The 23,794-nt window shown below is 42.4% G+C and overlaps 1 protein-coding gene and 1 long non-coding RNA gene across 9 annotated transcripts in view; one reads left to right on the top strand and one right to left on the bottom strand.

Annotated features, from left to right (window-relative positions):
- The window catches only part of LOC121096997, a 28,434-nt gene extending 6,023 nt beyond the window's left edge, over positions 1 to 22,411 (bottom strand). Inside the window, exons 1-3 of the long non-coding RNA XR_005830735.1 lie at positions 21,409 to 22,411; positions 18,906 to 19,000; positions 10,049 to 10,161 (exon numbers count right to left, since the gene is read on the bottom strand). This is a non-coding gene — a long non-coding RNA (uncharacterized LOC121096997). The remainder of the gene's footprint in view (positions 1 to 10,048; positions 10,162 to 18,905; positions 19,001 to 21,408) is intronic.
- GYG1 (glycogenin 1) overlaps positions 1 to 23,794 on the top strand; it is a 34,864-nt gene that overhangs the window by 10,222 nt on the left and 848 nt on the right. For 3 of the 8 annotated variants that reach the window (XM_040613700.1, XM_040613701.1, XM_040613698.1), the window contains 7 exons: positions 12,883 to 13,018; positions 14,875 to 15,049; positions 15,463 to 15,625; positions 18,703 to 18,795; positions 19,399 to 19,525; positions 22,693 to 22,912; positions 23,559 to 23,609. In XM_040613700.1, the coding sequence (XP_040469634.1) occupies positions 12,883 to 13,018; positions 14,875 to 15,049; positions 15,463 to 15,625; positions 18,703 to 18,795; positions 19,399 to 19,525; positions 22,693 to 22,912; positions 23,559 to 23,609 (965 nt within the window). Of the gene's footprint in view, positions 1 to 9,393; positions 9,534 to 12,882; positions 13,019 to 14,874; positions 15,050 to 15,462; positions 15,626 to 18,702; positions 18,796 to 19,398; positions 19,526 to 22,692; positions 22,913 to 23,222; positions 23,299 to 23,558; positions 23,610 to 23,794 lie in introns of those variants that run through there. The other 5 variants (XM_040613694.1, XM_040613693.1, XM_040613696.1 and 2 more) reach the window with 5 other exon arrangements.

Genomic DNA, 23,794 nt, shown 5'->3' with positions numbered 1-23,794 from the left:
CCACAGCTCACTCCCCATTACACAGCAACCAGCACTAATATTTGTATCAACCATGATCAGCTCTGAAGGTATATTTAGACACTGAGGTCTTTGAAAGATGAGATGAGCAGTTCGAAGACAAGCATTATACAGATTTCCCTATCAGAATTGTTTAATATGAGCAGCTTTTAAAAAGCTAGATTAAAAATTTAAAGCCTACTGTAATCCATAGCTTCTGGTCCTGTCCATCTCTGTTTATCATCTTTATAAATGGCCACATTCTCCAGCATGACTTCAGTGCATAAGAGCTCTCCTACTGATTATCTGACATCTCTCAATCCCTTTCTTCTATCACAGATCTCCAAATCGCTACTTCTGCTGCTGCCTCACTCCTTGACCTCTTCTCACTTCTTATCTGGACTAATGCACAGCTTTGATCTGTCTTAACTCTCCAAGTTCAGCTAAGAAGCAATACAAAACTGCACAGAAAAACAGCGTATAAATAGTAACCATTAGGAAAATGCAGCACTCTTTCCTTCATTTCTGTTACTCCAAAAGAAAACTCTGCCCTCACTAATACAAGTAATCACAAAAGGGTCTCATTAAAGATGTCCATATAACACTTGAGGCCTACCAGTGGCTCTAAGTATACCTAAAATGCTAGAAGGAAAAAGCACATTAATTTAAGTGAAGCTATGGACATGAAATGTGCCAGGGCTGAAGGAGATGCTTGAAAAAAAGTATTTTCTACTATGCTTTTCATAATTGTTAACTGGCTTCATGAAGAAAGGTTTTACTCTTTGCTGTACCTTCTCCTAAATGAAACACATTCTCATAAGTCATACTGTGCTTTATCCAAATGGGCCTCCTGAACATAAGCCATATCAGTGTTAGGCGCTTAGTAACTACAGGCTAAATCCTATGATGTCTCAGCTGGACCATTATACCCATTAATCATTTAAATGAAACAATTTTCAACTTATGTAGAAGTGGAGTGGTTTGGTTTTTTTTAAGCGAGAATCATGTCACAAATAATTCTGTATACGCCTTTTATGAAAGCTATAAAATATACATTTAGATGAAAAATAATGGCTGGGAATTCTTACCTAGAACATTTTTATGGCTCTTGTAGCGAAGAACACAGCAATAAAACCCAGAAACTTTGTAGCAGTCATCCCTATGTGATATAAAATACTCAGAACACCACTTGTAAATAATTAATATTAGAATAACATACAGGACCCCTCAAATAAAAAAGATGCCTTAAACCTTTCCTGAAACACTAAACCCATCACTGTAAGCAGGGCTTCTCCAGAAGATACTGGGAAACACAGAATGGGAAGGATCTGTAGCCTATACTCAGCACCGACAAAATGTTAAACTTAACTGGTGGAGTTAATTTCATAAGATGTTACAGTCAGAAGCATTGCAGGGCTTCTAAATGTTTTACATATTTATGGAAAATCAAAATATGGCCACGAAAATAGTACTGAAAAGCTCTAAGGTTCAAACCCACCTGCTTCAGATCTTAAGTGCCAGCTACAACAGCTGTATCAGTGTAAACTGCTATAATGAACTGACCTTCACAGCCAATAGGCTGTATCAAAATATAAGCAGTCACTAGCAAAAGCATCAGAAAGAAGCAAATGGAGCTTAGGCCTTCTTATTATGTCAATCGTGGGTTTTAAAACAAACAACCAAGTGTTCGTCTGTCCCCAATTAGTACTGTCTATAATTAGGTTTTTCTTCCTATGAACAACTAATGTAAAGAATGCAGGGCATGGGTAACGTGATTGCTGTTGCCCAGCCCAGTGAACAGAACTGCTGCATCTGCATTGTGAACAATCTGGAAGCTGTGGGGAAACATTGATGAAAATCCTGATAAAAGACAATGAAAAAATAACCAGACTGTACAGTGAGAAAAGCATGAGATGTTGTTTCAATGTTTGCACAGGATAAATAATGCTATGGTCTGTGTGAACTATGCAGCTAGAAAATCATCATTGAGCCATGCCGGATACGCAGGGACCAATTCATAAGAGAAGTCACGGTCAAACTAATTATGCCCAGCTTCCTAACACAGCCCCAAAACACTTTCAAGAAACTCACCTCATACGGCATATACTACAAAATAGCTACAGCTACGACAGAGAGTAAACTTAAGGATTAACCTTTTAACATGGGGATATTAACTTGGAATGACACAACTGAGACAGCAAATGTACCCAGCACAGCCAACATGGATGCTACAAATATGACACAGCAAGAAGCTGTTTTCTGCAGACTTTGAACAGAGAAACAATCATCCATCTCTTAAGTGGAACTGACAGCACTACAGCACACAGTCGGCATGAACGAGGAATTTGTAAGGCTGACCAGTTAGCACTACTTTAACTGTTCACCAGGTACGCTTCTGTTTATGTCCAGCCGAAGTAGTTTTCAGCACTGTGACGAGACCTCTGTCCTTCAGCATGTTTGATGCCGATTTTAGCAGACAGATGGGGTTTAACACCTACAGACCATTTTGCACTGCAATGGTTTTGGTAACAAGGACTTCTGATCAACATCTTGTAACCTTGACAAAGACCTTTTTCTTGTGCAAACCTGAACATCTTGAGACACAACTACACTCAAAGACGACCTTACTAATTAGCCCTGGAGCACAGTGGAACACTCTGGTCAAGAACCCAGGAATGTGTACCTCTAAGCTCACACCTTTCTGCTCTAATGAGTACAAGACCTTGTCAACAAGGTCAGGTGTGGAAGCTGTCACACCACAGAAGCTGGAGTGCTGACATTCTGCACTGTCCCAAGGAAGTTGTGTAAGACAGACCGGTGCTGCCTGAGCTGAGGGCATCATGCTTGAACAACTGGCCTTTGAGGCCAGCTAAAATGATCTCCCAAGCAACACTGCTGTTGCTTTATGCTAGCATAAAAACCTGAAAACTATCTTCCCATTTAATCTAAACGAGCCCTATAATCTTCTTCAGTAAAAATGGCTGTGGTAATAGCTAACTGCTCAGAGATGTGGGATTAATGCTGGTACAGGTTTTTTTACAACTATAATTGCTGAGCATTATTGTTAATGTATCACTTCTCTAGTAACATTTTAGTCCTAGACAAGGACTCTGGGTTTGTCTGCTTTGGAGAGAAGGAGGTGAGCAGCGACCTCATCGCTCTCTACAGCTTCCTGAGGAGGGGATGTGGAGAGGGACGTGCTGAGCTCTTCTCCCTGGGATCCAGGGACACAACACCTGGCAATGGTTCCAAGCTGCATCTGTCAGGGGAGGTTCAGACTGGACGTGAAAAAGCATTTCTTTACCGAGCGGGTGGTCAAACCCTGGAACGGGCTTCCTGGAGAGGTGGTTGATGCCCCACGCCTGTCAGTGTTTCAGAGGCATTTGGACAATGCCCTTAATAATGCACTTTAACATTGGGTCAGCCCTGAAGTGGTCAAGCAGCTGGACTAGATGACTGTTGCAGGTCCCTTCCAACTGAACTATTCTTTTTCATTCTATTCTAATATTGATGTTGTTATACTTCTTTAGCTATGAAAGGGGCTGAAGCATCTGAACATAACGATACCAAGGTTTTCCAAAAGGGAGTAATTGAATTCACTTATTGTTAATCAGAAATTAAATTCCCAGTGTATCATCCTGATTTTATTGTTGGGGTTTTTTTTATTTTCACATGAGACTAAAGTTAATTACATGGTTTAAACTGGAGGAAGTGCTAGCTTGAAATTCATCCCAACTCTAGCATTGAACTAGAGGACTGCTGTACGTCTGAGTAACTTGGTGGAAGTACTACCAATGCTTCTTCCCAAACCCCTGCTAGAATCTCTATGTCTTGAGAACTTTGCATCCCCAGGAATTGTATTGTCTGCTAGTTTGTTTGTTTCAAGTATAAAGAGTTTTAGCTCTTCCTGTAGTAAGGAATAAAATACATGTTAAGATGAGGTACTAAAAGTCTCCCATTTTGGGAGAGTTTAGGATGCTGGTCAGTGCATCTGCACAAGTAAGAAACTGTAAGAATGACTGTTACCAAATGCAGTGGGTTGGCCCTGGCTATAAGCCAGCTGCCCACCAAGCCGCTCTATCATTCTCTGCCTTGGCAGAACAGGGTGGGAGAAAAAAAGATGAAAAAAAGTTGTGGGTCAAGATAAAGACAGTTTAACAAAGCTATTGCAAAAGTCGCACACCTGCAGAAGTGAAAGAAAACAAAAGATGTTATTCTCTGCTTCCCATCAGCAGGCAGTGTTCAGCCACTATCCCAGGAAGCACGGCTTCTGTACATGTAGCGGTTGCTCCAGAAGACAAACGTTGCAAATAACAAACGCCCCCACCCCCTTTTCTCTTAGCTTTTATATCTGAGCAGATGTCATATGGTATGGAACATTCCACTGGTCACTTTGGCTCAGCTGTCCTAGCTGTGCCCCCTCCCAAGACCTCGCCCACCCCCAGCCTACTGGTGAGAGGTGGGAGAAGGCTGGAGAGACAGCCTGGATGCTGTGCGAGCCCTGCTCAGCAGCAGTCAGAACACTGGTGTGTTACCAGCACCCTTCTAGCTACCAGTGCAAGCACAGCGCTATGGGACTCAGCCAGACCCAAAACACCTACTGAGGCAGAAGCACCTACAGCTTGGATACATGACTGGGACTCCCCTGTACAAATACGGAGCAAGAGACAGCCTTACTGTTTTTAGTCAAGTTGTAAAGAGATAAAAAGAAGGGAAAAAATATGTAGCTGAATTGCCTGCCCTTAGCATCATGGCAAATGAGGGGTGGGACTGGTGAAAAAGCCCTCCTTTCTGCTCCCAGCCACATGTCCCGATCAGTAGGTCTTGTGGCCTGCCATCCCAGCAGAATCACTAACAAAGGGGAGCAGACAGACATGGAACGGAGGGCAGGTTAAGAGGAAAACACGTACGCGCCTTGTTTAGCCTATTTGCTGAAGAAGAGGCGTGTGAAATAATTTGTACGTGGTTCTGTGTTCTCCAATAACATTCTTTTCATTAAGTTTAAGAACACGGAGAGAGGTCTCAGCACTACTACTTTTTAACAGTTTTATGAAGACTGATGAGAGGTAACTATTTCTCCAATGAGAAAAAAGGCCCAGCGTCATATTTACTTCTTAACAGATGTCAGGTAATCCATGCAACCAGGAGAAAAGCTTCTATTGTAGCTTGCATCATAGACCAGTCAACCCAAAAGCTGATATAAAGCAAAAGAAACTGAGACCTACTTGCTTCACTGCTTATAAGAGTGTTACATGTTTATTTTATCTTGTTAGCTAGAAGAAATCTTAAGACTTCCTTAATCTGCTAAGCATGCTCACTGCCAAGTTGTACATAACACACACCAAGCAAATGCAGGATTTACAAGATAGAGCCTAGCTTTTCAAAAGACTATCACATTTATGTAACAGGTGATTTTTTTTGAAGGAAAAGAGGCCAAAACTCTAAGTGGCTCTGGTACAGGCAAAGAGAAAGCCCATTAGGAAAGGAGAATGTGAAAGACGGAAATAAGCTGGAGTGACACCATAACATTTTGATTATTCAAATCGAAACACTCAAGCCTTTTCAGTCCTATTGGAATACGTGAAATTATATTGAAATCCTAGCACTAGGAAAAATCTGTGTCAAATTTTAAAATTCTATTCAGGCTATTCTAAGTTCTTAAAAAGTAAAGGTCCAGTCTAGTTTCACAGGAAGGTCAGGGTGAGAAGGGCTTCAAAAAGCTGAGGGTATGACCCAGAAGAGCTTTTGTCATCAGGGAAGTTTATGACAGGGCAAGACAGAGATGGCCAGACAAAAATGGAATCAAATCTCTTAGTACAGTCTTCCATCGGGCTAATTCTTTGTATATATCCAGCTATGCACTTCACCCCGTGGAAGTCTCTTTCCTAACCTGACAGATTACCATTTCAGCAGCAGTATTTTAAAAACTGAATTCCAGTACTTTAAACTTGGACTGAATGCATCGAGTTGACCATTTTTCTTTTTTTCTCTCCAGATTTTGCAGAGGCAGAAATAATGTTTTATTCTGAAACTTTCCCTACAATGTTTTATTAATGTAATGGGTGGACTCACTGTGCACATTTGCAAAACTATTATATAGCTTAAGTTAAATGGCTAACTAAAATCTTTAGAAGTTTACACTTAACACAGTCCAGTTACAGAGGTAGCAGTTTCTGTTGCTGCTATGTAAATCCTAACTATACTTCAAAGCCAATCCTTCACATTTGGTGCTTTGAAACGTCTTTTTACTTCAGTTATAGATAAGCTCCTACTAAAATAACACTATTACTCAGTCACTGAAAGTAGGAAGTTCTATAATGTGCAATGATAATTTGAATTCTGTGATAAGCATTGTGATGCATTTTTTTTAATTGCATCATTTTCCATAGAACTTGCACCTTGTTCAGCGTGCCAGTGTTCACCTAATGAGCTGCTGTGCAGCACTTTGTTAATTCTTTCTGAATGCTGTGTCTTTATCCAGCAAAATCTATTCCTTCCTTCTCCTCACCAGATTTTTATCAAGTCCTATGGTGTGCTGACAAGTAACACAGTCTCTGTGGCTAGTTCCCATCCTTGTATATTTATCTTTCACCTAGTCTTAAATTTATCCTCTTCTCTCAAAATTGAGGCCAAGCTTTGGTTTTGCTCAGCTTGTCCTAGGCTTAGATGCTTTCTCATCTTAGTCGTCATCTCATGAGAGCTTGGTCCAAACATTCATCTCTTTTTCTTTTTCTTTTTTTCTTTTTTTCTTTTTTCTTTTTTTTCCCTTGGCTTTTTTCCTTCTACCCTCATGTCCCATGAACTGATGATCCATTTGGTCTAGAAGCCAATGGGACACCTGATTACCTCTCAGGTTCTTCATGTGACTTTTCCCCTCTAGACTGTGGGGAAAGGAGCGTAACCAGTCAGCACAAGGGCACGGATGTATGTGCAATCCAGTCACACAGGGAAACCATAGATTTTATAGCCTGTTCAACCCTGCACAACTGAAAAATCTCAAACAAGCATGTGCAAACAGATGGGGGGGGGGGGAGGGAGGGGGCGGTGCACAGCATTTCTCTGTCACACTGTCAAGCTTAACACTGACAAACCTAGGGTTTTTGTTTTGATTGTTTGTTTGTTTTAAACACGGAAACCAGAAGGAATGATGCTCTTTTGCTCCACTCTAACATAACACAAAGGAGCTGGGGGGGGGGGGGGGGGGGGGAAGGGCAATCACCAACAGTGGCTATCCTATTGTTTTCTCTCAAAAACTTGGCAAAGCAACAAGCTAGACGCAGCTGAAATGTGCTGGCTAAAAATTTCTCAAAACTTTCATCTGAGACAGACACAAACCATGCCCAACACCATCACAGAGAAAGTTTGTCAAAGCCATAGATACCTGAAAAAGGGCCGCATACTGGAAAATATTGGTAATCCCTACTCACATATGTTATTGGCATTAAATATAATTATGTTTCATGCATTTTTATGCACGTGATGTTTTACAGATTACTGGTATGCTCTAAAAGCTTTTTTGGTGGTGGTGGTGGTCAAGGAGCACTTCCCTGATTTTGATATTTTTAAAAACAAGCAATTTGATTTTAAAACAAGTATACAAAAACTGTCTCAGCTCAAACATAATTTCCCATAGTGCGGAAATATGGAGGTGGAATGTTCTTTGTTCACCAGTTTGCATTTGAGGGTTTGTTCAGTTTTTAATTTCTTTTATGACAAAACCCATTTGCTATTTCAGGTTAGAAAGGAATCTCCTTACCTAACAGACTTTCCTCAGTTTATTCTGGTGAAAAGGCAGGTATAGGTCACTGTCTGGAGGAAGACAAGGAACTGCAGAAAAGGACCTATAGGTCCTGGGGCACACCAAGTTGAACATGAGGCAAACGTGCCCTTGCCGCAAAGAAGGAGAATGGCATCCTGGCGCGCTGGGCTGCATTAAGCAAAGCATTGCCAGCAGGCCGAGGGAGGGATCCTTCCCGCCTGCCCAGCACTCGTGAGGACACACCTGGAGGACTGTGTCCAGTGCTGCGCTCCCCAGCGCAAGAGAGACGGGGGCATACTGGAAAGAGTCCAACAATGGGCCACAAGGATGATGACAAAGGGACAAGGCGGCTTCGCTCCTGCAAGGAAAGGCTGAGAGAGCTGGGACTGTTCAGCCCGGGGAAGAAAAGGCTCGGGGGGATCTCATCCCTGTATATAACCACCTGCAGGGAGGGTGCACAGAAGACGGGGCCAGGCTCTTCCCAGCAGCGCCCAGTGCCAGGACCAGAGGCAACGGGCACAAACTGACGCACACGAGGTTCCCTGCGAACATCAGGGAACACTTTGTCGTCATCACTGTGCGGGTGCCCGAGCCCTGGCACGGGCTGCCCGGGGAGGGGATGGAGTCTCCCTCCTTGGAGGCATTCAGAAGCCATCTGGACATGGCCCTGGGCAATGGGCTCTGGGTGGCCCTGGGTGAGCAGGGGGCTGGAGATGATGACCTCCAGAGCTCCCTTCCAACCTCAGCCAGTCTGCGATTCTTACCCCTTCAGCTAGGGTATCTTGTATATGTATACCTGTCACTATTTATTTTTAATTGCTTAGTTTTGACTAGTAGGTACAGAGTCACATGGATACCAGAGTCTCAACACTTGTCGTAATGCTTCCAAGTGTGATAAAGAAGAGCACAAGAAACTTACTGGCACCTTTCTTGCATTCCCCAAAAGGTACAGCTGGAACTTCTTCCATGACTGAAATCGAGCCATAAAGAAAGTATCCAAGTATGGGCATATCTCCCCATCTCACCTGCTGACACACCTCCCCAGAGGTGCCAAGCACTGCCAACAGGACCAGTTACACTGCCTCCAAGACAGTAAGAGTAAGCCTTCAAATGGATGCACTCACCTTGCACCTCTCTCAGGGCCCCTCCTGCCACCCTGCAGTTCCCCTGCAGCGACCACCCCAAACCACCCTTAATGCCGCCTGTGCCAACAGCTTATGTTGAAGCCCGACAGCGATCCCCACCGCATGGGCTGCTGCCTGCACCACGCTCCTTGAGAAAGGGCACCATTCTCCGCTGCCATTTTGAGGCAGCAGCACGGGTGGGTCGGCGGCAGCGGCCCCGCGCTGCGGCCGCTTGGGGACCGGGGCGCCCGTCATGTGCCTACAGCGCCGGGCGCGGCCCTACTCTCGCCTCTTGCGGGGCTCGGCGAGTGCGGCGGCGACGCGCCCGTGCGCCGCTCGGCCGGGGGGGGTGGGGGGGGTGGGGGGGGTGGGGGGGGTGTGCCCCTCAGGACGCAGACTCGGACCCCGTCGCCGCGCCCCCTGCGCGGGCCCACCGAGGGCCGAAGGAGGGATAACGTGCCACCGCCGCGGGAGACCATGGCGGAGACCCCGCCCCGCGGCGACGCGGGGATTCCTCAGGGCGGGGCCTCCGCCTCCGGCCAAAGACGCGTCGCGCGTGGCCCCGCCCCTATATAAGCGGCGGCCTTGGCGTAGCCCCGCGAGCGCGGCCGCCGCCTCTGTCCCAGCCGTTCACGGATCTGGCACGATGGCAGGTCAGTGGTGCGGCCGCACCCCCCCGCGGTTGCCGACACGCGCGCCGCGACTCGCGCGGGCCGCTGGCGGCGCGGGCTGTGCTAGTGGGGCCGGGCCGGCGCGGGGCGGGCGGGCGGACTGCGTCCGCGCCTATTTTTAGGTGCTGGTCCCTGCCAGCGGCCGGCTCCAGGGCGTGCTGCGGGGGCGGGGGGCTGGGGACTGGGGACTGGCTTACTCCGCGCCCCTGCACGGCTCCACGGGACGGCGGCGGCGCAGCCTTGTCCCCCGCCGCGGTACCCGCCCCAGAGCCCAGCCCCGTAACGGGAGGGATGCGGCCAGCGTGGCGGAGGGCAGGAGGGGCCGAGGAGGCCGCCGCAGGGCCGCAGCGCTCGCGGGAGCAAGCCCAGCCCTCTCCTGATGCGCTGAAGGGAGCGTGTGACTTGGGTGCGTTTTGGCTCTTGCCAGCGAGCAGTCCCGTAGCACCCCTCCAAGCGCGCCCGGCTTCTTTCTGCCAGGTTTTTTCCCCGATTCTTACCTGAAGCTGTCGGCAGAGTCGGTTTTGCTTTCAGATCTGGAAGGCTGCGAGAAGCCTGGTGCTCAGGCTCCTGATGCATGTCTTCATTTGAGGCTCTTACCTCTTTAGAAATCCTGTATGCCAAAAAAAAAAAAAAAAAAAAAAAAAATCAGATGCACCTACCTCAAAGAACAGGGGAGCAGGCAGATACTTAGGAACTCAGCCTGTGCCTAGGAAAATGCTTCTGTGGCAGGTTTAAAACATATGGGGCAAGCACTTGAGTCCCCTCCTGCTGCTGTCAGATGCAAGACTGAACCACTAGTCACGCTTCTAGGATGCTCTTAGGTGGGTGAGGGCTGGTGCAGAGTCCTGCATACAGATACTACCGCCTATGAACTGGGCAGCCAAAGGTGTCTGTGAAGTAGCTTGGTTTTGCCTGGATTAATTGATTACAAAGCTGTGAAACTGTCTTGCATTCTCTGTGTGTTTGCAGCCACACTATTACTAATAGTTAGCCTGTTTTGGGTGTAACAGTGACTGCAGCGTGAACATAAGGTACTATCTTTGTATGTAAGTCTATGTATATAAGGAAGAAATGTCTACAGAGAACAGGGAAGAGGGAGGGGGTGGGAAGGGAGACCCACACAACCAAAATACTTGTAGTTTAGGAAGAATGGACTAGTCTCTTGGAGATGTAACTTCCATATTAAGCAGCAACTGGTCTTGTCTGAGTTGTAGTATGGACTCATACACGGCATGTCTGAATGTACTTGTGAACATACTTCAGAGAAGCCATGAAATACAGGACAGTTTATTAAAAACTTTGGAAAGCTGTACTGACTTCGATGTTCTACAAGTTGCTGGTATCCTCCTCTTGTCAAGCTGTCATAACATTTCCTACTGCAATTGGGATGTTATAAGGGGCTTCATAGCCTTATGCCATCATTAACTTGACTTTATTTTTCCCAAGACCTTTGTGTGTGAATACTCAGTTTCAGTAAGATGAGGAGACATGGTAGAAATATACCTGCCAGCAGGTCAGTGAAAAAGATGAGTCTTTCAGTGTCAAGGTCAGTGTAAGAATCAGTCTTATACTGCTGGGGAAAAAAAACAACATGAATGTCGTTCGGCACAATCCACTTTGCACTGGATTTTTAGTGAGCTGTCTGTTAGCACTGAGTGGCAGACCTCTATGTATTGAGTAGTTCAGGACTAACGGGCAAATTAAATAATGGAAAATGCTGCCCTATTAGGAGGATGCTCACACCACTTGAAATGCTACATACTTGCCACTTGTAAAGCTTCAAAGAAACGCAAAATTGTTCTGTAGATTTGCTGAATTACATGAACTGTCACAAATTGGTAGCTAAAGTAAATTAGAAAGGAAAAAAAAAAATCTTTATTCCTGGTATTGTAGAAGCTTCTCTGAACTTTGTAATTGACCACTATAATCTAAATCCCTTGGGACTAGTTGGTTTTGCTGCTAAGCAAAATAGAAGGTTTTGTAGCTGGTCTGTAGAGCTTGCAAATGAGGTTTGCAGAGCTTATAGAAAATTATGGTACGTGACTTTCTGTTGTCAACTGTTAAGATGGTGTTAAGTTAAAACGATATTGATTATGGCTGTCTCACGAGTTGAGGAGTTATACCAAACAACTATCTCTAAAAGTAGAGTCCTATTTTAATCTTACTGCTAGACTTGATAGTAAGCCTTTAAATGCCCAGACCCTCCACTCTCAATCCTGACCTAATCTAGTTAACAAATTCTGTAAAGAAGATAAATCCCAGTTGCTAAAATAAACTTGAATGTGATAATCTACTCTTGAAATTCTTAGGAATAAAGTGCTTCGTTGATGGTGTCAAAAATGGTTTTTGGCATTGAAAAGGGCACGCTTCTTCACAAAGCTCTGTAGCTTGGGGAAGAGGTCTACATGATAGTAGTTAACAGTGAACTGAAGAAGCTTAGAACTTTGTCTTGTCCCACCCAGGCAGCTTAAAACATGACAATTGAAAGAATGCAAATCTTGTATTATATGGGCTCAATAAGCAGTATATGGCAAAGTGATCCATCTTAATCTATTTTTAAGATACAGCTGGAGCAGAAGATTATACTTAATAGTAACAATCCGAATTTATCTCTTTTTGCTTGAGCAAGAACTGTTGCTGCAAGTCTTGAATTGCTTATCATATTACTGGTTGCTTCCCATTTAAAGCTTGCATTCTTGTGATAGAGCTGCAACCATGGATTGCAGAACAACTCATCTGCAAAATCCTGAGCTAGCAAAACTTAATACAGTTGTCCAAGATCTAATTCAATCCTTATTTATGTTTGAAAATGAAACCTAACTTTCACACTGCCCTAGCTTCAGGGTTGAGAACTGAACCTAGAGTAACTCTACAAAACTCTACTGTTACCAACTTCAGACCAAATGCAAGCTCACTGACTTCCAACATTTGTAGTTTTAAAGTAATGTATTAATGGCCAAAATAAAGCTCTTTAGACCATTTTGATTGTCTTTAACATTTGGCACAACTGACTTAACCTGTGGGCAAACTGGAACTGGTTTTCTCTTGCAACAGTCTTGATCTTCTTTTATGGTTTTTTTACCTGCATTTTGCCATGTGTAGAGGTACTAAGTATATACATATATATATAAATATATATATATATCAAGTATATATCTGTGCAGGTATAATCTGCTTCATTCAGCCATGCAGACAGGCCCAATATGCAGAGTTAAAGGGCACATCTTTGAGGTCTCACAGCATGATTACCTAATGATACTAGGTTTCTAGCATATCTGTCTCAGAATAAAGTAGTACATCATGCTAACTTGACCAAGTTAATTTCTTCCAGACCAGTCTTTTGTGACTCTAGCCACAAATGACTCCTATGTGAAAGGAGCACTGGTACTTGGTTCATCCTTGCAACAGTACAGAACAACAAGGAAGCTGACTGCGCTCATAACTCCTCAGGTCTCAGATCTTATGAGGTAAGGTCACTTATATACATCAAACTGTCATGGTTCCTGCTGATGTGAAGGTTGAAAAATGGAAGTTAAATTCCTTAATAGTAACCTTCCAGAGTTCTGGAAGCTTAACAGCTAAGCTTAGCAGAATTCAACTTATACAATCTGGAATTCTGTAAGTTCTTCAAGCACGAAACTGTTTGGGGTTTGTTGTTTTCCTCCATATGATGAGTTAACAAATGCTTTGTGCTTAGAGCACTAAACTGTGACTTGATACTGATATTTCAACTGGATCATTGTTCTTTCATAGTGCTGCTCAGAACTGTCCATCAATACGATATTGCCTGTGTGTTCATTAGCACTGTGTGCACACATGTGGAGCTGGGAGTAGGGGATTGGTATTTATTTGTTGTATTCCTGATTGAGATAATGTAACATATTATAGCTGTCTTGAAATCTAGCAGACACTTCAATTTTATCGTGAGAGAAGAGGCATCGAAGGAGGTCATCACAGTACCACAAATGAAATTAACAGGCAACTGCATCCCACAGCCTCTCTAGAGTAGTCTCAGTGTGGAGCAGACTGGGTGCTCTTTCTTCATGTAAGAGAGTGGAAAAAAAAGCCACCACCAGTTAACTTCATAGCTACATGAACTATAGCTGATGGGTCAAGATTCCGTACATGGGGAAGTTCTTCTGAAAAGATCTCTGAATTCATAGAGACAGTAGAGAAGTGGCTCAAGAATAAATGGGGTGACTCTCCTTGGGATCTCTTGGTAGCTAAACAGCCTTATCAGTATAAAGATGTTACATATAGGAACATTCATCCTAGCCTACTAGGTGAGTGTGCTCTTTTCAGTACTAATCATAAATGCGCTCATGTGCTAGTGCAAGCTAGTACTGTGCCCTTGGACCAGCAATACCTTACCTACCTAGTAGTGTTACTGGAACTTGCATTTCTCGCTCTGTATCCACTAGCGAGGTATTCCTTAAGTTGAAGAAGCAATTGTACATACCAAACTGTCAGTGTAAAAACAACCTTGCAAAGCAGAGATCTAAAACTCATTTACAAGCTCTGTGGCTCCAATTGTACTGATAATTGATGAGCATTCATGATGCACTGTGGAATAGTGAGACTTTACAGATGCTTCATATTTCAAGCAGCATGAACTCCTTAACCTCTCTTGAACCTAATGGTAATGCTTTACTCTGACAGTAAAGCAAAGGTTGGATATCTGCCACAAAATTTCACTACACTGTTTGGAAGCTTGTCACCCTTAGGTGAACATGATACTGGGTCAAAACACTGCTGTGCCCACAGCTGTGACTAAGTGAGTCTTTAGAACTTTATTGGGATAAAGAAATTTTTATCAACTGGGACTAGTCAGATGTCCCTAACAGTCACAAATCCAGAACAGTGTTGTAATAACTATTGCACAAACAGATGTTTCAGCTGTTAAGGATTCAGCTACTGCTCTGCTCAAGCTATTCTAACAGCTTCCCATTTTCTTAATTTCCTGCTCAAAGTAGACTGTTAACTTGCCAAAAATCAAAGTCTTGCTGAAAAAAAGCTCTGTGGAAAGTTGATATTATGTAGCCATGACCTACTGGACTTGGTAGCAATATCAACTTAAACCCCTGTTTATGGAAGAAAAAACCCCCAAACTTATTTGTTCCCCAAAATGTGCCTGTTACAAACTAGAAGTCTCAAGGCAAACAAGCATACTTGTGCATTCTCACACAACCAGTCAGCTGGTACTGATGGCATAAGAAATACTGCCAGGTTTCCCCTTACTCTGGTTCTCTTTATGGAATCTGTCATGTGGTCTGGTGCTGGAATAACAGAAGAACTAAATCTTGCAAATTGACTCTTTCCCCAGGAGAGTGCTGGAAAAAGTCTTTGATGAAGTCATATTGGTAAATGTCTTGGATAGTGGGGATTCAGCACACTTGGCATTAATGAAGAGACCTGAGCTGGGTGTCACATTAACAAAGCTTCACTGCTGGGAACTAACGCAGTTCTCAAAATGTGTTTTCATGGATGCGGACACAATGGTAAGTGGTCATGTCTCATGATACCTCTTATTGACCTGGTATGGAGGTTGTTGGATTTTTTTCTGTGGGTTGTTTTTGGTTTTGTTGTTTGGGTTTGTTTGGGGTTTTTTTGGGGGGGGAGTTGGTGTTGGGGGCTTTTTTTGTTGTTTCTTTGGGTTTTTTGAGAGGAGGGGTAATAGAGGTCTTTCTGTTATTTGGACTAGTAACTCTAAAAATGTATGTGCCTTTTTATCTAAATTAACTATAAAGTAGTTTATCTCCATGGGGACTATCTCCATAAAGCACTGTCTTCTATAAGACAAGAGCATCAAGCATTTCACGTCTTAAGGTGGATGTCAAAATCCATTAAAACATGATACCCCAATTCATAACCTAAAAACCAGAAAACAATTTTTTTACCCCCTTACAACTAGGTTTTGTCAAATGTCGATGAGCTTTTTGAGAGAGAAGAGCTGTCTGCAGCACCAGATCCAGGCTGGCCTGACTGTTTTAATTCAGGAGTTTTTGTTTACCGACCTTCCATTGAAACATACAATCAGCTGTTACAGTTTGCCACAGAGAAAGGCAGCTTTGATGGTATGTATTAGCTTGTATTGTAAGTTAGACCAAGATGGTAACAGTGGTTGGGATGGCTCAGTGACTACATATGTGACATGGGGACTGTATGCTAGAATTCTGAACTCAGTGTAACTACACAGAAATCCTATCCTTCTCACAACAGAGGCTATGGTTACAAAATACATAGTAAAACTGCTTTTTTCAGACTTCATTAAATACACCTAAGAGTTTGGCCTCCAAACTAGCAGCTGTAACAATTAGCAACATAGAAATCATGTAACAAGAAATCTTAAGGTGTAGCAAGCATAGTGCCTGCATTAGCAAATGAAAGTGCAATACTGTGCTTCATGCATTCCTAACAAGGCTTGAATGTTGTAACTCAGGTTGCTGTGGAAAAAACCAGTAGTGATCAATGTGAGTGCAGCTTCAGAGAAACAACCATTTGGAGATGCAACTATGTCTTCATATGCTATGTGATAGCTTCCTGTCATTATAGGGTGGTGACTGTCTTTTTCCCATTATAAAGTACCTGCAGCCTTGGCTGCTTCCCACTACAGGTCACTTGAGATTGGCTGCTGCTGTGCCAGATTTAAGCTTGAGAAGCCAAGTTCTGCAGTCCTGCAAGTCCCCTGAATCTGATACCATTGCAGTAAATGCACGTTGCTTGAAGACTGCTATAGTTAAAGGCTTCTGAATGACTATTACTGTCTGCCGTCACAAAACTTCATTATGTAACTACTGTGGTACAAAACAAAGTCTAACAGAAAAAGCTACAGAAAACTATCTAAGACCATAAAATGGAACTATTAATAGAAAGTTATCAGCCAGTCTGTTGACTTATTTTATCAGTAGCTTGTAAAAATTAAAAATTCTAGATGTCCCTCCTAGTCTGCAGAATAATCCCTGTTACTGTGTGGACTCCTATAGAACATTAGTTGCAGTTGGATGCTTAATGCTACTGTATGAATCAACTAGTGAAAATGAGTACTGGAATGTCAGTAGCAAGGTACAGACAGACCATTACAAGGTAGTAGTTGATAGCTCTGGGAGTGTTCTCAGATGTTGGGTGTAGATTGGTCACCAGCAAAAAGCTGTAGCACAGTACTGAATTTTTGTATTAAAAAAACAAAACAACAGCACAACAACAAACCAAACAACCAAACAAACCCACATCTTTGTGCAAATTGGCTGTTGAGTAGCTCCAGGAACATCTAAGACTTGCTGACTGTCTACTCTGAGCTTTGTGCTTGACTGCTAGCACACCCCATCTTCTCTAAGGCCCCTGCCAATTAAAAGAATAGAACTGTTTCCACAATATACTTGCTGACTTGAAAGCTGAAGCCACACAATGGTGAAACTTCCTCAGTATCCTAAACATGAAGGAATCGTTGCTCTTAACAGCAAAAATGGTGGGTTAATGGTTTAGGTAGAAAATTTTTAGAACTGTAATTTGTATTCGTTTTTAAAATGTATTCAGTTTTTATTAAATGATAGCACTGATCTGAGTAATGAGACCATGGAGACTTACACTACCTGCGTAAGCTGCCGCTGAGCTCATGAACTTGGTGGGGAGAAATGGGATTTAAATGTAAATTGATCTAATCAGTAATAAAAGTTCCCAGGAAGCGCTATGAGAAACACCTGTGAAGGGTCACCGCCCTTAATAGGGCAGATGGGGATGCAAACTTGACATGCTACCAAGCTATGCATAATTGAAGTCAACTCTTAAGCACCCCATCTGCAGTAGCAGCAACTAGGGAACGCAAGACTTTGCAGGGTATTTTATAACAGTAGACGGGCATCTTTTGTAATGCTGTTGTCCAGAAAAAAACAGATAGAACGATGGCTACTTACGTAGCAACTGCTTTGTCTATTTGAACTTCACCTTTCTAGATAATAAGGAGTATGTCACACAATAATTCTAGATACCATTTAATAGTGGAGAGGAAAATGTTTTTTGGTTTTGGAAGAAACCTGTTAGTAATGATACCTCAAGAATGTTGCTACTGCTTTGACAATCCTCTGGCTTTTTAGCCTGCTATCTAAAATGGTTGCTTTTACATATAAGGATATAATGCAGCAAGACTCTATCTGTAGATGCGTAGCTAATACAGGTACTGCCTGATTCTTTCCCCTTATGTCTAAGGTGCATTTAGCAACAAGACTACTGTTGGAAATCTGAACTAGGACAGATAAATGCTACTTTCGGTAGCTGCTTTGGCACAAATGCATGCAATCTGAAAAAAAAAGCCGAGTCTGTAAAACAGTCTGCATGAAAGTCCTGTAGAGTAAGTGAAATACGTTGTTGCTGCCCTTTCAGTTATGAGCTATCTGTTCTGAGACGGCATCCCAATATTTTAGATGATCTTACTGTTAACAGATTCTTAACACGCTGTTAAGTTAGAAGTAAAAATGAAACATAGCTGTGTAAAGACTTGTTTGGTTTCTCTGACTCTGTTCTCTTGTGATGGGCACAACTTCTGCAGAAGTGCTTTCCTTTCTTTATGGGTCAGGAGGCAGGTCAGAGGTTTGAAATTACTGGACTGAGTCCCTAGGCAACGTCTCAGTCTGCAATCTGCATGTATACTGACAGCTGTCACAGGATACTTAGAATTTATATTTGTTGGTGTACTACCTGTACATCTAAGTTTATGCCCACTGTCTAGATACTTCTGCCCCAACAGCAGTGAGGACGTATACCTTAGTACTGCCCTAAATCTAATCATGGGCCAATTAAAAAACAAACAAACAAACCAACCTTTCCTGAGTCAGCAGGGACTGAGTGCTTTAGACAAGTAAAGATTAAAGCACTGTCTCTTCTAAGCTGCCCATTTACCTACTTTTTAGCAAGGCTACTTGCAAATTCAGTTACAGGTGAAGGGAAGACAGCAAATGAAAGCTGAGGGCCTCCCTTTAATCTGTTTCATAAGATGAACTACCAGCACTTGAAGACTAAGTGTATTCACTGCAATAAAGAATAAATGGATATAAATAAGTAGTTTTTACTTCTAAGTAGAGACGTTTATCAGCTGCTGATAAACTAGTCTGCTTTGGCCCAGAGGCAATATATTTTTTTATTTTTTATTTTTTTTTAGCTACTCTAGTACTGGCATACCAAACAACTTCACGCTCATTTGACTTGATTGCAACCTCTACTTGCAAACTAAGATGTGACCTCTCCCAGCATGGTAGGTCTAGTCAGCAGCTTTTTAGTATAGAACTAGGAACACCTACTGCCCATCAAGAGATTTAATGAAGTTTTACTAGGGTAGTCGCAGACTGAATGTGCTTTCCTTACCAGATCACAGTGCAGGTAGATGCATCCAGGACTGCTGGTCTAACAGACAACTTTATATCCTAACTAACTCTGGTGTTGAGATGTTGGTTGTGCATCTGTAAGCATAAGAAATAAAACCAGTTGTTGACATTTGATCTTCTGAGCTACAACTTTCCTGAGGCTGAACAGTACTCAGTTGTCCAAGTGCTGGTTTTTGCTGCCTTACTTACATCTCAAACTTAAGCTGTCAAAGAAACTGAAAGGCAGGTTTTGTGAGCAGCTTGCTATCTTTTAGCAAAAGTAACCCCACACATAACATCTTTTTCATTCTCTGCTTTTTTTTGATTTTTCAAAGACTGGAAGGTTTACAGGGTTATTCACAAATAGAAATCTAGGGCTCTGTGCCAAACTACTGGACATGACAACTGCTTACCAACCTTAATTAGTGAAGTGATAAAAAAGATCCTAAAACAGCTATCTGATACTTGTAGCCTATTAATGCTTTCTCTTTCAGGTGCAGATCAGGGGTTATTAAACACCTTCTTCAGCAGCTGGGCAACAACAGATATAAGCAAACATCTACCATTTATTTATAATTTGAGCAGCACTTCTGTATATTCCTACCTTCCAGCATTTAAAGCGTAAGTTCAAAATTCTAAGATGACTTTCAGAGCTTATATAAACTTTGTAACAGAACGAACAGGCACAATGTGAACTTACACAGTTTCTCTAAAGGGAGACCATTACTGCCACTAAAAGAACGTATAACAGTTTCCCCTCTTAAAAAAAAAAGGCTGAATTAATACTAAGTGAATCATCTCATGATAAAGGCAGAGGGAAAGCTGCATCTGTAGCTTCAACCACTCATCCCTGGTGGTAATGCTGAAGTTGATTTAGAGTAAGTACATTTGACAGATCACCTGTGAAAGGAAGAACCACTCCTCCAGTATGGGATAGTGTTTATTACAGCTTTAACCAGAGGCGGCAAAGTAGCTCTTGAATGGCTTGAGCTGAACTTCAGTATGTAGTACCACCAGTACACTGTAGGCTCCCACCTACATAACTTGCCTTTTCCTCACTCAAATTACTTAGGGTATTTCACAACCAGTAGTTATGGTCCATCTAATCAACCTGTACCATTCAAATAAACAAGCCTTGTACACCAGGTTTAAAGCTAGAATTCTTTCCCCACAGTCTTTCTAGATAGCAAGATGGAACAAAGTCTACAGCCAACCACCATTCCATTACATGTTTCCTGTATAAGGAAAATGGCTGTATCTTCCCTAGCTAGCAGTGTGAGATGTGAGTAAACTGTATGTCAGCGGCAGGGTATACTAAACAAGGAGGTGAGGGAAGCATGGAAAGCTGAAATGTTACACAGAAATTCTTATTCGTTAAGAGCTGCAAAAGTTGGGGGCAGGGAGGTGGGGGAAGGGGAAGTACCAATTGCATAAAATCAATCTGATCTCTGAATGACATCAGGTTACTAGCGTCTAAAGCAGCGGCTAGCATAAGCAGGACAGTTGCTGGCTCAAGATGGAACTATGTCTTGTGATCAGAATACCATTTTAAATCCTGTCATGCTAAAAGTGGAACATTTATTTAAAGAAATACATGCTAGCCTAAAAATGACTGAGTAGTTGGATAGCATTTGATAAGCTAACATCTATTGTAAAGTATATTCTCCTTCCATGGCCGCCTGGTTGTTAGTTACATGACCTTACATTTACAAATGACCTTGTTGCCACAGAAGAGTAATTAGATCTGGAGACTCTTGACAAAAATTCCATTTAACTGACTGAATCAATTGCCTAACTGAATTCGGCAGACCTTCAGAAGCAGAATGCTAGAAGTGCAGCCCTTTTAAGTAGAATGCCCTGCTCAGTAGGTGAAACAATTCCCCTTGGTTAGATCAGCAGCTATACTCCTGATAATCAGCAGTTGGAATAAAGTGAAATTTAAACCTACTGACATCAATAGCTAAGTTTTTCACAGCTTTGTACAGCGAGACTAGATTTCACAGCAGTCTCAGTAATCCTTTTTCCAAAGGAAAATGCCAATTCATGACAAATGCTCTCTAACTTCAAAACATTGATGAAGGACTTTTCTGGGAGATGGGGAAAGACAGATTAGTTGCTGAGGCCAGTGTGGACATAAAGCTTCCTGACAGTTGAGCTTAAATGTCAAAAGGAAGTATTGCAGATGTAGAAAGTATCTAGAAAGCATATACTGAAAACACTGTAGAAGCTTGGCATCTGCCAACTGTTTTACAGGTCTTAAGTGGACAGAATACTAACAATACAATTCTCCATTTGCAGCAAGTGTAACATAACACTTCTTAGGCATTCTCTGGTTTAAATAGCCTTGCTTTTTAAACAATGACCAACTTTCCTCAGAACAGCAGCAGCCTAAGATGAAGCAAACTCAGGCTGTAAGTAGTGCTGTGACAGTTAATAAAACTAAGGAAGTCTTCTTACGCCAAATCTTGACATACAGAGTTTAAAGTTAAAGCCCAGGAACTGACCTTGTGAAGACAGATTTTTTTTGCCTTTAGGGCAAATACTTGGCCTTTTTCACACATGCATCTGTTTTCATTCTGCAATAAAATCAGTTGTGGTTAAAACACTGAATGCGAATATTGAAATAGTCAAGGATTTTACAATAGTGCAAAAAAACCCCACCCAAATGTATACTGCCTTGTTTTGAATATTCCAAAGTTTTGAAACACACCTGCATTGTCTCTGTATGTAAAGCTACTTAAACAGCTGGATCCTGGTCAGAATGACCAAGGTGTGCTTAAACAATGCAGACAAACTTGTTTGGCATTATTATCTATTTTAATCATATTACATTAAGAAGAAATCGTAACGTGACACAAACTGAACTAGGTGAGGCAGTCACTGTTACCAGAGAGGCTGGTATTGCTTCTTCACAAAACTGACTGAAGCTGAACTTTAGTTCTGGGACCATCGAAAACTGGGATGAATGCTGTCTCTTCCAGCATCAGGTTCTTTACTTTCAGAAGGGTTACATCTCATCTGCAGTCTTAATGCAGAAGAACATACTGGTAACATTTGGGACAAAGCTAGAAGCCCATGTTGAAAATTGAGTTAAAATAGTTTCAAAAGGAAACAAACAAAGCCCCACCACCCCCACAAAACCCACCCATGCCTAAACCGAGGCTATTTAGAAAATAATGGTTAGTTGTCTAGCAAGACCCTGCTGCACCAAGATCAAAAGTCCTCTGAAATGCCTAGTTTATACAAAGCTAGTATTTTTGCAGGGACACAGTTTTTCTGCAGCAGGGCCTTCCAATAATCCTTTTTTATAGGGCTGTAAACTAAAAGGGTAACTCTTATTAACACTGACCCTTCTCTACACAATGCTTGTAATCCCTCACTATCTGGATCACCGACTTTGGAGTAGAATCTTTTTCACTTTTAAAACCAGTTCCGATTGCAATGGCTGCTTGAGACTGCTATCTCCTGAGCTATGGACATCATTCTTCGTAATGACTTGAGTTGGCTGTAAGTACTAAAATAGCCCGGACCATTAGGTTTTGGCTGTATTCCGAGTAGTGTAACATAGAATTCTGTTTGCGTTTTTTCTGTTGTGTAGAAATGCTTTCAGTCCCAGTAGGCATTGGCAGTTCGATCATTTAGTGTTTAGCCTCCTTAATATATTCATATTTTTATTTTCTGGACAGCTACAGAAACTGCAGGTTAAAAACAGCCATGTCTGCCAGTCAAAGCTCTTGTTTTCTAGACGCCTGCTCAAACTGCAGATTCTGACTTCTTCTGTCCAACAGGTTTGGTGCAAATACTAAAGTGGTGCATTTCCTGGGAAGCACAAAGCCATGGAACTATACGTATGACTCCAGAACAAAAAGCATAAAAGGCAACATGGACGCCCCTAAAATAGTTCACCCAGAATTCCTCAACATGTGGTGGGATACCTATATAGCTGATGTTTTGCCATTACTAGAACAGCATGGAATTGTTAATGACATTACTACAGGTGTAAACATGGTACGTGTTCTAATGTTCTTGTACAAGCTACCGAAGTATGGATGATAGGTTCTTACCATTGCACTAATTTCCCTTCCCTCCTTCCAACTCAAAGCATGGAGTTTGTGGGATGCAGGGTTTTTTTGGTTTTGTTCTTTTAAGCTTAGAATAAATAACACTACAGAAGAGAAGCATGGTATAGTGGTCTGGAACATAGCTGTCTGCTTGCCTAAAACGAGCTATGTAAGTAGCTAACAGTGCACCAGAAATCATACTGTACTAACTTCTTTAATATGTACAGAGAAGGGCCCTAACTCTTAATGTGTTGCAGCTAATAAGGTTCTCAAGCAGAGGAACTCCAGCATGCAGTCTGTACATACAGATCTTGCATGGTGAAATAAATCTAGGTAAGCCTAGGATAACTAGAGAATGAGTACTTACGTAGACTAGCAGTGATGAGTCCCAATACCTATCAAAGCCAAAGTAGTGCTTCCAACTCTAGTTCTCATTCAGAGAGCTTAGCAGCATGCCATCTGCAGACTTTATAGTCTTAGCTTAGTACATGGGCCAGTTTAAGTTCTCAACCTTTCTAAGACCAAAGTTACTGATCTCTTTAAAATGTGCTTTCTCCTGATAATCTTGCATCTTTCTACTGAACTATTTGCAGCTATCGGGCTTGGTCTATACTCTGGCTTTCTCTTGTGGCTTCTGTAGAGAGGTATGAAGAACTTAAACATTATGTTTTTGGTCCCATCCCCCCCGCTCCTCCCTGCTAATTCTGTAACTCTGCTTTGTTGTTTTGCTAGGAAAGCTGCACAATCCCTGCCCATTGCCAATGCTTGCTGCTGCGCATGAGAGCATCTACTTCATTGTCCCATTTTACGGCCCATTTTACTTGCTCAC

The sequence above is a fragment of the Falco naumanni genome, chromosome 13, assembly GCF_017639655.2.
Source record: "Falco naumanni isolate bFalNau1 chromosome 13, bFalNau1.pat, whole genome shotgun sequence".
NCBI classification, from domain to species: Eukaryota; Metazoa; Chordata; class Aves; order Falconiformes; family Falconidae; genus Falco; species Falco naumanni.
The sequence above is the reverse complement of the archived record's forward strand: the minus strand, read 5'-3'. Positions and strand labels throughout refer to the sequence as shown.